Source organism: Chiloscyllium plagiosum, chromosome 17 (assembly GCF_004010195.1).
Source record: "Chiloscyllium plagiosum isolate BGI_BamShark_2017 chromosome 17, ASM401019v2, whole genome shotgun sequence".
Lineage (NCBI taxonomy): Eukaryota > Metazoa > Chordata > Chondrichthyes > Orectolobiformes > Hemiscylliidae > Chiloscyllium > Chiloscyllium plagiosum.
In genome coordinates this window covers 68,880,392-68,896,791 of record NC_057726.1, presented here as the reverse complement: position 1 = coordinate 68,896,791, position 16,400 = coordinate 68,880,392, and the positions used below count along the sequence as shown (strand labels likewise).

The following is a 16,400-nucleotide window of genomic DNA, read 5'->3' as shown; positions in this document are numbered from 1 at the left end:
GGTGCAGCTCCAATAACATTCAAGAAGATTGACACCATCCAGGACAAAGCAGCCTCTTTGACTGACATTACATCCACAAGCATCCACTTGTAGCAGCAATGTGTACTTTCTACAAGATGCACTGCAGAAATTCACCACAGATCCTGAGACAGTGCCTTCCAACCCATGACCACTTCTATCTAGGAGGTTAAGGGCAACTGATGCATGAGAACATCACCACCTTCAAGTTTCCCTCCAAGCCAACCACCATCCTGACTTGGAAATATATCTTTATTCCTTTACTGTCACTGGGTCAAAAATCTTGGATTTCCCTCCCTAAGGGCATTGTAGGTCAATCCACTGCAGGTGGCCTGCCGCTGTTCAAGCAGATAGCTCCACCACTTTCTCAAGGACAACTAGAAATGGGCAATAAATACTGGCCAGTCAGCAACTCTCATACCCCACAAATGTTTTTTTTTTAAATCGCTACTATCAGGCTAACAGATTGACAGCTCCTACATTTTCTCGCTCCCTCCTTTCTTAAATAATGGACTTACATCTATAACTTTCCAATATGCCAGCATCATTACGAAATCTATAGAATTTTGAAAATCATCATGCAACTCATTCTTCGCCACCACTCTGGGATATAGATTATTGTATCTTAGGAATTTATTAACTTTCATGTCTTTGTCCAGTTCTGCTTTTTATCCACTGGATGACGCTTTAGGACTGAGATTGGTGGAATCTCTTAGCCAGAGAGTGAGTAGTCTATGGAATTCATTGCCACAGAAGGCTGTGCAAGCTAAAACATTGAGTCTGTATTTCAGACAGACATAGATTATGTCTTGATTGGGAAGATGATCAAGGGTTCATGTGGGGAGAAAGCAGAAGAACAGACTCAATGGATCAAATGGCCTAATTCTGCTCCTATGTTTTATGGTCTTACAGTCTCTATTATATCTAAGAGGTTTGATTTGCATCCAGTTCTATGTAAGACAGATATAAATCAATTATTTAGCGTCTCTACAATTTCTCTATTCTCTATCATAAGTTCTTTATTTCAGATTGCAAAGGACCCACCATTTACTTGTTAATCTTTTCCTACCTCCATACTCGTAGAAGCATTTTTCCAGTACATTGCTATTTCTTTTTATTTTGCACCCACATTCTATTCTTTCTGTCACTTCATCCTGCTTTGCTGAGTTCGAAAGTAATTTGAATCCTCGGGTTTACCATTGTTTTGGTAACTTCATAAGCTTCTTTCTTTGATCTGACACAACCTTTAACTTTCTTCGCTAACCACTGTTTATCCATTCTCCCTGTCCTGTTTGCATGCTTTGAAGGAACGTGTGTTTGTGGCAAACCAAATATTATTTCTTTAAATATTAATCTCTGCTTGCCTATCATCATACCTTTTAATGCATTTCCTCAACCTACCAAAGTCAACTTACCCCTCACACCTTAGTGCTTTCCTTGTTAAGATTTTAAGAAATTAGCTTTTAGAGCTGTATTTAGAAATAAATAGATAATTCCATCATATTCTGGTTTCTCTTCACTAAAACCTCTTTTATAACAAGATTTCAAATTATCCACTTGCAAAATATAAGATCTAAAATAGCCTATTCCCTCATTGGTGTCTCACATACTGCTCTATGAAGTTATCTTGCACATATTCTAGAGATTTGTCATCCACAACATTTGGTGATCTTTAGATCTGGACAAACGATATGAATATTGCAGTCATCAGTTAAGTACTGCCTTTTTACATGGACCACTAATGCCCTTATTTATACCAAGTGCTAAATTACCTCCACTGTGTGGTTTCCCATAATCAAACTTCATCAAAATTTGCAGCCCAGTGTTTCTTAGATCCACTCAAACATTGGGGATCTTTTGGTCTAACTTCCTCTCTCTCTAATATCCTGATCTCATTCATTACTATCAGCATCACGCACCCCTTTTCAGGCATATTGTCCTTCTTAACTGTTAATATCCTTCAATGTTTAGGTTCTAGTCTTGGTCACCCTGCAGCCACATCTCTACAATGACAACCAGATCACAGCTGTTTACACCATCAATGTTTTCACCATGGTGACAATCTGATGTGCAGTCACATAAAAAGCCTTTAATTGTGCATTGCACACATTATTTTGTACTTTGACTCGAACTAATATTTGCATTTCTGCTCCTTTCTACTTTCATTTACTCCTTTTTCTACTTTACATTTCAAGCTTGGCTATCCTTTCTTATTTGAATTTCCTCCCTGGTTCCAAACTTTCTGAGAAGATAGATTAAACCATACCCAATATGAGCAAATCTCCCTATTAGAATAATTAGATCTAGTCCTGCTCAGGTTTGATCCATCCTCATTTTACTGGTTCCAATTAAGCCAGAAATCTAACCTCTTCCCTCAGAAGCCATTGTTTTGGCCATATGTTCATATGAATATCTATATAATTGCCATAGTTACCAAATTTAGTATTAGGTGTAATCCTGAAATTAGAGTCTCAGAAGTCTTGTTTTTCAATTAACTTCCTACTTAGATTACATTACAGTGTGGAAACAGGCCCTTCGGCCCAACAAGTCCACACTGACCCACCGAAGCGCAACCCACCCATACCCCTACATTTACCCCTTACCTAACACTATGGGCAATTTAGCATGGCCAATTCACCTGACCTGTACATCTTTGGACTGTGGGAGGAAACCGGAGCACCCGGAGGAAACCCACGCAGACACGGGGAGAATGTGCAAACTCCACACAGTCAGTCACCAGAGGTGGGAATTGAACCCAGGTCTCTGGTGCTGTGAGGCAGCAGTGCTAACCACTGTGCCACCGTGCCGCCCACATTAGATTACAGTGTGGAAACAGGCCCTTCGGCCCAACAAGTCCACACCGACCCGCCGAAGCGTAACCCGCCCATACCCCTACATTTACCCCTTACCTAACACTATGGGCAATTTAGCATGGCCAATTCACCTGACCTGCACATCTTTGGACTATGGGAGGAAACCGGAGCACCCGGAGGAAACCCATGCAGACACGGGGAGAACATGCAAACTCCACACAGTCAGTCACCAGAGGTGGGAATTGAACCCGGGTCTCTGGTGCTGTGAGGCAGCAGTGCTAACCACTGTGCCACTACGTTCAAGCTCTCATCCCTATTTCTGCCTGCCATTGGTATGAATTTGGACTACAATCTCAAAAAGAATTTCTTGAATGTGTTTGGTACCATCCTGGCACCAAGGGGACAACATACCATCCTGGAGTTACTCAATGGCTACAGAAAGGCCTGTCAATTTCTGTAACTAATGGATCACATACCACTATTGCATTTGACACTCTTCTTCTCTCAATGGCCCATCCACCCATTCACCCCTGTGTGTGCAACTGAGCCCCCTTGGAGACATGAACATGCAACATTCATCTGAGAAATTATTACCCTGGAACCATCATTCTCATCAGTGTCCAAAATGGCAAAGCAGTAATCAAGATAGATTCAGAGAACTTCTACAGCGCCTGCCTGCTGCTCAAACCCTCTGGAAGTCACCCAATCCCGAGGAATAGTGGGTTCAAACAGGAGCTGATGAAACATGGCAAGAACAGCACCACAACAGAGCTCGTAGGAGGATCTGCACTGGGGAGGATGTCCCTAACAACTGAAGATAGAGGCTATCATTCAGCCACCAGAGAAATCCCAGCAACTGCAACAACCCTGAGGAACATATTCCTGCTGCTAGTACGAGTAAGCTCTTTGGCATTGCATCCCCTATCAGAGAGAAAGCAAAATTAATAGTGCCAGTTGTGTAGAATAGGGCAGGTCATAGAATAATTGAATCCCTACAGCATGGAAGCAGGTTATTTAGAGCCAAGAGTGTGGTGCTGGAAAAGTACAGCAGGTCAGGCAGTATCCAAGGAACAGTAGAATCGACATTTCAGGCATAAGCCCTTCATCAGGAACCTAATGATGGGCTTATGCCCAAAACATTGATTCGCCTGCTCCTCGGATGCTGCCTGACCTGCTGTGCTTTTCCAGCACCATATCCTTCGACTCATTGACAGAGCTGTCAAAACGTTGAGTACAATGTCTTAAATGGAGTAATAGTGGGAGTCATGTCAATTCCACCTCCCCTCCCGGGAGTGGGGCGTCAGGACTGTCGGTATCGGTGCAGCTAATCTACTGGTCACCAATATTGAGGTAAAATTGCGCAACTGTCCCCAAATGGACATATCCTGAATGTAGCCGTAACCAGTTGAGTTCCTGCGCCGTGTAACGTATCAATAAAATTTAACTGTTATTTCATTGCATTGGTTTAATCCTGGCTGCCCAATTCAGGCAGCCAGGGGCCATCAGGTTTAGATATTCAGCTCAACGTGCGCTCCTGCATTAGTATGGCAGGTCAATCTCTGGTCCTCGGCTCCCACTGCAAAACGCTCGTTTGCTGTTCCAATTGGGAAAAAGAAATTCTGTGGGTTTCTACAAAGGAAGTCTGATCCGCAGCATCAGTTCACACTTGGATGGTAAGATGAGAAAGTATCCTTCCAGTCACCGTTTAGTTTAATGTCAGCCTTCGTTTAGAGACTATAATGCTGGACAGATGCTGCCGATTCAGCCAGCAAACCTGTGGAGAGCAAGGCAGAATTCACCATGACTGGTCTCTGCCACCGCCTGGTGGCTAAAGGGATGCAAAGCACAATCTCTGTGACCACTGCCTCCACTCCCACAAACTAAAATAGAGCAGATTGCCCGAATACTGCGCCAAATGAAATAAACACAAGACATCTCACACTCGCTTTACGTTACTAGTCTTTGAGGAGAAAGTGAGGTCTGCAGATGCTGGAGATCAGAGATGGAAATGTGTTGCTGGAAAAGCGCAGCAGGTCAGGCAGCATCTAGGGAACAGGAGAAACGTCGATTCTCCTGTTCCCTAGATGCTGCCTGACCTGCTGCGCTTTTCCAGCAACACATTTCCATCTCTTACGTTACTAGTCCAATAACAAAACATTGAATATGACAAACAATTCTTCTGAAATTGAAAATGTCAACAATTTTGAGTTAGTAAGGAGAAAGTTTATTTTCTCTCCCCGAGATCACGTTATGAATCCAGACCAAGCTATGTTCTGATCTGATTAAGGATCAGTAATATTGTTTGCTTGAAGTAGATGAAGTTTGATATTATAGGATTATTAAGAAAATAAAGTCAGAACTGCTATGATTTTCAACAAACAACAATAAACTTTATTAACAAGTAAAATAATCCACAATAATTACACAACGTTTTCTCTAAAATACAGAATTAAAACGTGATAAATGTGGGTAACAGGCAGACTGTAGTCTAACAATAAAAACCAAAACAAAACCTGCGGATGCCATAAATCAGAAACAAAAACAGAAATTGCTGAAAAAGCTCAGCAGGCCTGGTAGCATCTGTGGAGAGAAATCAGAGTTAATGTTTCAGGTCAGATTCTGAGGAACAGTCACTCGATCTGAAATATTAACTCCTGGCTTGGGCTAAAAAGTGGCAAAGAAGATTTGTGCCATTCGATTGCTACACAATGGCCATCTCCAATAAGAGAGAATCTAGCCGCAACTCTTCGGTATTTAATGGTGCTACCATCACTGAATCTCCCACTAATAACATCCTGGAGTCACCATTGAGCAGAAACTCAGCTGGAATAGCCATATTGATACTATGGCTATAAGAGCAGATCAGAGGCTAGGAATACTGCAGTGACCAACTCAGTCCTGACATCCCAAAGCCTGCCCACCAGCTACAAGGCACAAGTCAGGAATATGATGGAATATTTCTCACTTGCCTGGATGGGTATGCTACTCACAAAGCTTGACACCATCCAGACTAAAGCAGCACACTTGACTGGCACTACATCCACAAACCCCTATTCCCTGCAGCACCAATGTTCAGTTGCAGCAGCGAGAATCATCCGCAGTATGTACTGCAGAAATTCACCAAGGCTTCTTATTCAGTACCTTGCAAATCCAATCAACTTCCATCAGTAAGGACAAGGACAGCAGATACATGAGACTGCCAAGTTACCCCTCTAAGCAACCATCCTGACTTGGAAATATACTCTCATTCCTTCACTGTTGCTGGGTTAAAATCCTAGAACTCTCTTCCTCAGGGCATATTAGGTCCACCTACAAAACGTGGACTGCAGTCATTCAAGAAAGCAGTTCACTACCATCTTCTTAGAGTACAATGGTATCGTGAACAACTGGGCCACTGGGCAGAGGAATGGCAGATGGAATTTAATTTAGATAAATGTGTGATGTTGCATTTTGGCAGGACAAACCATGGCTACACAGTTAATAGTACGACCGTGGAGAGTGTTGTTGAGATACCTTGGGATGCAGGTCCATAGTTACTTGAAAGTGGCATCATGGGTAGACAGGGTGGTGAAGAAGGCATTTGGCACACTTATCTTCACCAGTCACAGCACTGAGTACAGGAGTTGGGCTATCATGCTACAGATGTAAAATATGTTGATAAGGCCACATTTGGATTAGTGTACAATTCTGCTTGCCCTATTATTGCAAAGATGTTATTAAACTGGAAAGGGTGCAAATAAGATTTACAGCTATATTACTGAGATTGGAGGGTTTGATTTATAAAAAGAAGTTGGATAGGCTGGGACTTTTTCCCTGGAGTGTAGGAAATTGAGGGTGACTTTTGGGAGGTTTATAAAATCATGAGCGGCAGAGTTAAGGTGAATATCCAAGGTCGTTTCCCGTGGATAGGGGAATCCAGAAACAGAGGATATAGGTTTAAGGTGAGAGGGGCAAGTATTAAAAGGGACCTGAGGGGGAACATTTCACTCAGAGGTGGTGCAAATATGGAACAAGCTGCTAGAGGGAGTGGTGGAGGCAGGCGTAATGACAACGGTTAAAAGATATTTGAACAGGTACATGGATTGGAAAGGTTTTGAGGGATATGGGCCAAATGCAGACAAATGGGAGTAGTTCAGTTTATGGTACATGGTCAGCATGGACTGATTGAGCCAAAGTGTCTCTTTCCATGCCATATAAATCTGAGAATCTATTTTCAAGGGCAACTAGGGATTGGTAATAAATGGTGGACCAGCTACAGACACCCATATTTCATGATTAATTTTAAAAACTCCACACAGCACATCAAATAGCGAATTTAATTTAGATAAATGCGAGATGTTGCATTTTGGCAGGACAAACCATGGCTACACAGTTAATATACAACCGTGGAGAGTGTTGTTGAGATACCTTGGGATACAGGTCCATAGTTACTTGAAAGTGGCATCACTTTCAAGAAAGGTGAATCTTACACAATCATCAGAAGCTCTGCATCAGTTGCAGCAGAGAGAATCATCTGCAGTATGTACTGCAGAAATTCACCAAGGCTTCTTATTCAGTACCTTGCAAATCCAATCAACTTCCATCAGTAAGGACAAGGACAGCAGATACACAAGGTGAATCTTACACAATCATCAGAAGCTCTGCAACTTCTTCTTTTTTCAAATACCTAGCTTCTGAATTCCATCAAATGCTACTTCATCAAGGCAGTTCATAAAACAAAACCATGGATGCTGGAGACCTAAAGTAAATACAGAAGTTGTAGTAGGGTGACCTCATAGAGGTTTATAAATTCATGAAGGGTATAGATAAGGTGAACAGCAGGTGCCTTTTCCCTAGGATGGGGAATTTCAAGACTAAGGGGTACGTTTTGAAGGTGAGAGGAGAAAGATTTAAAAAAGACAGGTGGGGCAATTTTTTTTAAAACTGAGAGTTTTTCATGTGTGGAATGAACATTTATAAGACATCGAGATATGTACATGAAGAAGAAATGTTTGGAGGGATGTGGGCCAAGTACAGGCAGGTTGGATTAGTTTAGTTGGACATGATACTTGGCATGGACTGGTTGGAACAAAGAGTTTGTTTCCTTGCTGTCTGACTCTATGAAGAAAATCAGCAGGCCGGGTGGCATCTGTGGGAAGGAAGCAGAGTTAACGTTTCAATCCAGTGACTCTTCATCAGAAAGACAGTTCACCCTCCTTTCCTATCTTTTCTTGAAACTGAAATCCAGTCCAAATTATAGTCTCTATTCCAGCTTTTGTTTTGCAGACAACTAGCTTTACTAAATGAGTACTAACTGTGCAATTCTCCTAAAACTGCAGAAAGCAAACACTGCTGTTGGGCTTCCATCTCCCTCACTCTCAGCTGAACTAAGCTGTTGATGGCACATGGCATTGTCTAAGTTCTGACAGTCCCCAGGAATTTTCCTGAACCCTAACCCCAACATGTAGCCACACCTGCATTCCTGCACCCAGGAATTCTCCAGAGTCCTAACTACTCTGAGCCTACTGCAGCAATACATTTTTTTGGGATCGTGCCACCAATTATCTATAACTGACTATTGAGTTAACCTTGAACTATTCTGTGTGATATATTGAAAACCTTGCAATAATCCCAGACTTTGTCCTTAAGTACATGCAATGGTATCAATCATTGGGACAGTTGAACATCGCAACCACCGGAATGTCCTGTTCCCAGAATGTTACAATATTCACAGATTGCTGGCTTACATAGAATAAATGGTTATATAAGTTCTTAAAAAATGGATTTCATCTCATTTCCCCTTTCTTTACAAAGATAGGGTTTTCTTACACTGGCCTTGAAAATAAAACAACTTCTTGTCATTATAAACAAATGCATTTTAATACAAATTATACAAATAACCATTTTACTCACACACTTATATATTTTAACAAGGCAATAAAATCTGAACCCCAAAATAGTAAGTACTGTACATGCAACAAGTAAGATTGGCAGAATACAAGGTTCATAATTTGAACACTTCTCTCCACTTCTGATAGAAAAATTCTTTTAATGGGCCTTTACGTTTGCAGTAGGAAGCATGAATTTCCGATTGTCAACCAGTTTCAAGATTATCTTTCTCAACCATGTCCCTTTCTTGCAATTTTACTCCATCAGCGCGCACGCGCACACACACACACACACACACACACACACACACACACACACCCCTTCTTCTAAGACCTCACAAAAATCCGCCAAGGCATCTCCGACACCCTACCCTGAGCACTTTGATTCCTCCCAGGTCATCTCATTAACGTAAACTACTTGGAACCTGCTACAGCAGTGCCTTTTTGAGATGGGGCCTCATCTCCCCCTGCCTTCATGCTCCAACTTTATCCTTCGACTATTTCCATCCAACTAAGTAAAGCTGATGATCAGTAACACTTGAACTGTTCGAAATGACCTAGTGAAAATTTTGCAACAAATCCTGCCCTTGTTCCTAAGCATGACAGAGCCACGTGAACAAATATAATAACTTGTTGCCAGAATGTTGCAATATTCAAATTGCTGCCTTAGAGTCAGAGAGTCATAGAGATGTACAACACAGAAACAGACCCTTCGGTCCAACTCGTCCATGCAAACCAGATATCCCAACCTAATCCAATCCCATTTACCAGCATTTGGCCCATATCCCTCTACGGCGAAGGTGAGGACTGCAGATGCTGGAAATTAGAGTCGAGAGTGTGGTGCTGGAAAAGCACAACAGGTCAGGCAGCATCTGAGGAGCAGGAGAATCGACGTTTTGGGCAAAAGCCCCTCATCAAGAATGAGACTGTGAACCAAGGGGGTGGAGAGATAAATGGATGGGGGGGGGCGGTTGGCTGGGAGGAAGCTGGCTGAGAGTGCAAGAGGTAGACGGAGGTGGGGGTAATGGTGATCCCACTAAACCCTTCCTATTCATATTCCCATCCAGATGCCTTTTAAATCTTCTAATTGTACTAGCCTCCACCACTTCCGCTGGCAGCTCATTCCATACATGCACCACCCTCTGCGTGAAATAGTTGCCCCTTAGGTCCCTTTTAAATTTTTACCCTCCTTCCCTAAATCTATGCCCTCTAGTTCTGGACTCCCCCACCCCAGAGAAAATACCTTGTCCATTTACCCTATCCATGTCCCTCATGATTTTATTAAGTTCTATAAAGTCACCCCTCAGCCTCCAACGTTCCAGGGAAAACAGCCCCAGCCTATTCAGCCTCTCCCTGCAGCTCAAATCCTCCTTACACAGAACAAATGCAAATTTATATGCAAAAAAGATTATTTCATCACAAAAGTAAGTTGCTCGGTTCAGTATACCTCTGGACTTGTGTTGCATTAATGATCAAACCACAACCGAACCCTTAGTTTCCTGATGTTAGCCAACGAGTTAAAAATGACTTGTCAGTTAAGAAGGAGACAAGGGTTTGATGATGGAACCATGTGGTAGAATGTGCTCAATATTTCTGTTGTTCCTCAAGTTAAAAGTCACCAGATGGTGTGGTTAACTAAAATTAAAGTAAAGGGCAACATAAGAGTTTTCATCTGGAAACTTCCCCTGTAAGCTTTGAGGAGTTAAATATTGAATGGTACAATAGTCAATTACTCACATCAACAGCATTGAAAGACATATTGACTGGAGGTACATTGGTCACAGTCATTCTTGGTACTACATCCTTAATACGTGGCACTTCATATGGCTTATAGAATATATGCAGACTGAATTTATTTGCCTTATAAAGACATTCATGCACTTCAAAGGAAGAAATGACACATGGAAATAATCACTGGCTATTTCTGTAGGACGAACTATCTCTAGATTCTAAAGTAGCTGCCATGTGTCAATGTGACTATTAAAAAAGAAACTGCTAAAAAACTTGTCGTAGCAAACAGATTGTATAAACTCAGGCATTATGTCTGTCGGTTGTTGTACATGTTTTGATGTCCGAGCCTGCAAGTGAGCATTTATAATCCTCAATGATCTCGACTTTCAAACGATTACCCATCCAATGTGCGTAAGCAGTTAATTTTGATTATTTAATTATTTAATCTCTATTGGGAATTTCAACCTTCTTCATAAAGGAGCCACTGCACCAGCTGCTTCAATCCAAGGATGTGAAGGTTAGGTGAATTGGACACACTAAATTGCCCATAGTGTTCAGGGATGTGCAGATTAGACGCATTAGTCAGGGATAAATGTAGAGTAGTGGGGTAAGGGAAATGGGTCTGGGTGGGTTACTCTTCGAAGGGTTGGTGTGGACATTTTAGACCGAATGGCCTATTTCCACACTGTAGGGATTCCATGGAATCCCTACAGTGTGAAACAGGCCATTTGGTCCATGAATCATCTCACCGTCACATCTCCACTATCAGTAAACTGCAGGACACTGAAAACAACTGAAATCACCTGGATAAATGAAGCAGCAAATGTTGCAGAGATGAACTAGGAACATGGGAGGATAGGCTATTAACTGCTTGACCCCACTCTCCAGCCAAGGAGATGTTGGTGAAGAGGTAATGTCACTGCACAGCCTAGGTGGGACTATCTTTACCACAACTCTTGCTGTAAAGTTAACATACCCAGTCAAACTTATTTTTAGTTTAAAAACTCAAATAAGAGACATTTTAGATCATTGAAAGGAGCTTAAACAGCTTTTCCCAGCTATAGACTAGATCTTTCCTTCTCCCTCTAGATGTTTTGAAACCAGCAACACTATCCCAGGATGGAATATATTTATAGGTATATGACAGCAGAAAATAATTTCCTTTCTAAATTTACCTAATCAATACTTAGAACCCTGAGTTCAATATCCTAAGATATTATTATTTAGATGTTGGCTCATCAGAATTTACATCTGAAACAAAAACTCCTGCTTAGGAAGATTTATTGCTAGAATCAATTCTAAATTATACTATAGTAATGAATGGTTCTCATGATGACAATTCTACTTTCAAATTATACACAATGTTCAAATCCACTTCAACAAAAATTTCAAAATAGTTTTGAAGAAAACTGAACTCACAATAGAGTATAGTTTCTTTATACTGTCTTGTCTCAACCATAAGAGGAATTTCATTGGTAAACTCAACCTTGTTGTGTTCTTCAATATCTATGTGTTGTTTTATATATACATGTTGTTTTATAATTTGTCTCTATGGCAGGGGTCATCTTTATTCATTGTGTGTCCACAAAAATATATTTTAAAATATTTTAAAATATATTTTATTTGTTGCTAATGTCTTTCACACTCTCAACATAGTGCTTCTTGACACCTTTTTAATAGCAGATAGTGGAATTTAAAGTAAACTAATCAAATCAAAATTAAAAGTTAGCCTCCATAATGATGACAATGAAAAGATTTTAAATTGCTATTAAAAACCCATCGAGTTTGACTGCCCTTGAGGGAAGGAAATCTGCCACCCTTTTCTGTTCTGGCCTAAATATGACTTCAGGTCTGTAGTAGTGTGATTGACTCATAACTGCTCTCTGAATTCGCCTATCAAGCCAAAGTTGTACAATACCACAAGAAGTTTAAATATAGGAATTAAATTGGAAAGGAACCAAATTACATTAACATTGACTTCACGAGTGTCTTAATTCCCGCTCCCCACACCTCATCCCAGATCGAAACTTCCAACTTGGCATTGCCCTCATGATCTGTCCTACTGTCCATTGTCCTTCCCACTTATCCACTCCACCCTCCCCTCACACCTCTCAATATCACCCCACACCTGCATCTATCTATTGCCTTCCAAGCTACCTTTCCTCCCACCCTCTTATTTATCTCTCAACGCCCTCCCTCCACCACATTCCTGATGAAGGGCTTATGCCCGAAGCTTTGAGTCTCCTGCTCCTTGGATGCTGCCTGACCTGTTGTGCTTTGCCAGTACTTTTCCGACTCTTAAACCCAACCCTGTCAAATTTGAAAATCCTTCTTACTGACATCTGGGAGCCCATGCTAAAATTGAAAAAACGGTCTGACAGATTAGTCATGCATTTGCTCAGCTCAAAAGAATCCATTTGATTTGCTCTCCATCCACTACCTTTCATATTCACACCTTCCACAACCAATGCACAGTGGCAGCAGTGTGTACCAGGAGGACTGTTTGCTCGAGTGTTTGTGGAAGATTTAAACTAATATATCAGGGGACTGAGAGCCTGTGTAAGGACTTAGAGAAGGAGGGAGCAGTGACAAAAACAAAACATGCAAAATGGACCACAAAAAATGATAGGCAGAGAAACGAAGGACAAAACCCAAACAGGACTGTTGTGAAAAAATATTGAGTGTGAGGCAAACAATGTTAAAAAGACAAGATTAAAGGTTTTGTGCATTAGTGCATGAAGCATTTGCGATAAAGTGGATGAGCTAATCATGCAGATAGATGTAAATGGTAAGATATAATTGGGATTATGGAGACATGGCTGCAGGGTGACTAGGGATAGGAACTGAATGTCCCAGGGTATTCGGTAGTTGGGGAGGACAGGCAAAAAGGAAAGGGTGATGGAGTGGCATTGTGGGTTAAAGAGGAAATTAACACAATAGTAGCCCTGACAATGTGGAGTATGACAATGGGTAGGGTGGAAAAATACCAAGGGGCAAAATACATTAGTGGGTGTCATATAGAGACTGCAGTGGTGAGGTTGGGAATGGCATTAAACCAGAAATTAGAGCTGCATGCGATAAGCTCATATCAATGATCATGGGTGAATTTACTCTGCACATAGATTGGGCAAATCAAATTAGCCACAATGCCGTAGAGGAGGAATTCCTGAAGTGTATGTGGGATAGTTTTCTTTACCAATATTTGGAGGAACCAACTAGAGAGCAGTCCATCCTAGACTGGGTACTGTGTAATGAGAAGGGAATCATTACTAATCTAACTGTGTGAGACCCTTGGGGATGAGCGACCATAACATAATAGAACTTTTTGTCAAGATGGAGAGTGAGGTAATTGATTTGGAGATGAGGGTGCTGAATCATCATAAAGGAAACTATGAAGATTTGAGATATAAGTTGGCCTTGACAGATTGGGGAGAGTTACTTAAAGGGATGATAGTAGATAGGCAATGGCAAACATTTAAGGAATGCATGGGAAAACTGCAACAACTGTTTATTCCTGTCCAGCACAAAAGCAAAATGGGTAAGAGGGCCAATCCATAGCTTACAAAGGAAGTTAGAGATAGTATGCGATCCAAGGAAGAAGCGTACAGTTTTGCCCATCCATTGTATGAATTAAGATTAGAAGTGACTTTATAATTATATTATACTGGTTACGATGCCAGTAGTGTTTACATTATCTGTAAAGTCAGCTTTGAGAGTTTCTGCTCCAATATCTAACTACTTAATAAATGCAGTGAATGGTTGAGTCCCTAAAACAAATCGTTCTGGGAAACAAAGAATGACATTGTGCCAATTCGAGTAGGTATAAATATCCCCAGAGTACTGAATAAGAGTCATACCAGACTCAAAATATTAATTCAGTTTCACTTTCCAAAGATGTTGCCAAACCTGCTGAGTTTCCCAGACCATTCTGTTTTTATTTCATTATTAACATGTTCTTTTCAATATCAGTAACAATGATTTGGAGTTCTCTTTGTCCTCTTCCTTCTCACTGGTATAATTTTCTTCCTCTTCCTCCTCTGTGTCCATATTACTCCTGCAGATCTAAGATTAGGAGACATTTCTCAACAGTTGATTTGGTGCAGTCCTTTCTGGTTTCCTGAATTTCGTGGATTTCACGCATGTTGCCACTGCGTGATGGTTGAATGAATTAACTGAAGGATAGCTGAGGATTGCAAGCTGAAAGTTATCAGGGCAAATAAAGTCAGAAGTGTGGTGATATCAGCCTCTTACAGTAACACTGTGGGAGCACAAAGATGCTGCAAAAGCAGACAAGAAGGCTTGCTATTTTATCCCAAGTTAGCAGAGCCCCTTAATTATATTATTGTATTATTAGGAATTGTTTTGAAAGGTAAATTGGGTGCTGACATCCAGGTGACCGAGGAAGAATTGATTTGTTACCATGCCTGACCTGTTCACCTCAGAGTGAAAGGGTTAATGTTAACTGACAATGCTGCCTCCTACATATCTGTGCCAACTAAAAAATGGGCTATCCAGGTCATTCACACTTCCCAGCATTTGGTCCATAGCCCTGCAGATTATAGCACCTGAGATGCATTTCTGGATTCTGTTTATGTTAGTGGAGGGTTTTTGGTCCAAATCCCCTTTCAGGCTGAGTGTTCCAGAGTCCTACTGTCCTCTGCTGCGCAAAGAAATCATTTCCTTCATCTCCCCTTTAATCTTTTAACCAATCACTTTAAATCTATGTCCCAGGTCAAATGTACAAGAGGGAAGGGAGGCAAAATGTGGGTAACTGTAGGCCAACTAGCCTAACATACACTATTGATAAAGTATTGGAATCGATTCTTAAAGAATAGCAGACTATTTGGAAAATCCAAGTCCAGTCAAACAGATTCAGCTTGGCTCTAAATAATTTATAGACTGTTTTGAAGAAGTTTCAACTAGAGTGAATAGAGCGAACATCACAAAACAGCAGCACAGTGGTTAGCACTGCTGCCTCACAGCACAGGGACCTGGGCTCGATTCCTGCCTCAGGCAACTGTCTGTGTGGAGTTTGCATGTTCTCCCTATATCTGCTTGATTTTCTCCCACAATCCAAAGATGTGCAAGTTAGGTGAATTGGCCGTGCTAGTTTGCTTATATTGTCCAGGATGTGCAGGTTAGGGACATTAGTCAGGGGTAAACATAGACTAAGGGGATGAGTCTGGATGGGTAATTCTTTGGAGGCTTGGTGTGGACTTGCTGTGCCTACTGGCCTGTTCCCACACTGTAGGGATTCTATCAAAAGATAATGTTATAAAGTAAGAGCCCATGGTGCTAGCTATGTTGGTATGGATAGAGAGTTGGCTAATGAGCCATATGCTCTTCCCTTTTGGAGCAGTCTTCCATGTGGGGCCTTATCAAAGGCCTTACTGAAGTCCGTGTAAACTGTATCAATTGGACTCAGCTCATCAATATCAACCTTTTCAGAATCTTCAATTACACAGACAAAACCTCCCTCTCACAAATCCGTGCTGACTATCCCTGATTAAACCCTGCCTTTCCAAGTTTTGACGAATCCTGTCCCTCAGAACATTTTTTCCAATAAATTCCTCACAACTGCCATCAGACTAACCAGTCTGTAATTACCTGGCCTATCCCTCCTACCTTCCTTGAACAAAGGAACCACATTAGCTATTCCCCAGTAATCTGGCACTTCACCTGCAATCAGCAAAGCATTAAATATCTCTGCCAAAGCTACAGCAATCTCATAGCAGCCTAGGATACATCTCATCGGGCCCTGGAGATTTATGCAACTTTATGTCCACTAGAGCATCTAATTCCTAATTCCTCCTCCTTATTAATCGTAACATATTCTTGAACTTCACCACCCCAAGCCCAGTGGCAATGAATGCAGATATGAAGGATTCATTTAAGGTCTCGCCCACATCCACTGACTGCATAAACAGGTTGCTCGTTTGGTTTCTAATTGGTCCCACTTTTGCCCTGGTAA

At 41.4% G+C, this 16,400-nt stretch overlaps 1 protein-coding gene across 1 annotated transcript in view; it reads left to right on the top strand.

The window, feature by feature from the left end:
* The window catches only part of LOC122558644, a 28,194-nt gene extending 26,109 nt beyond the window's left edge, over positions 1-2,085 (top strand). The window contains exon 5 of the mRNA XM_043707442.1: positions 1,990-2,085. Coding sequence (XP_043563377.1) covers positions 1,990-2,085 — 96 coding nt within the window. The remainder of the gene's footprint in view (positions 1-1,989) is intronic.
* The last annotated feature ends 14,315 nt before the right edge of the window (positions 2,086-16,400 follow it).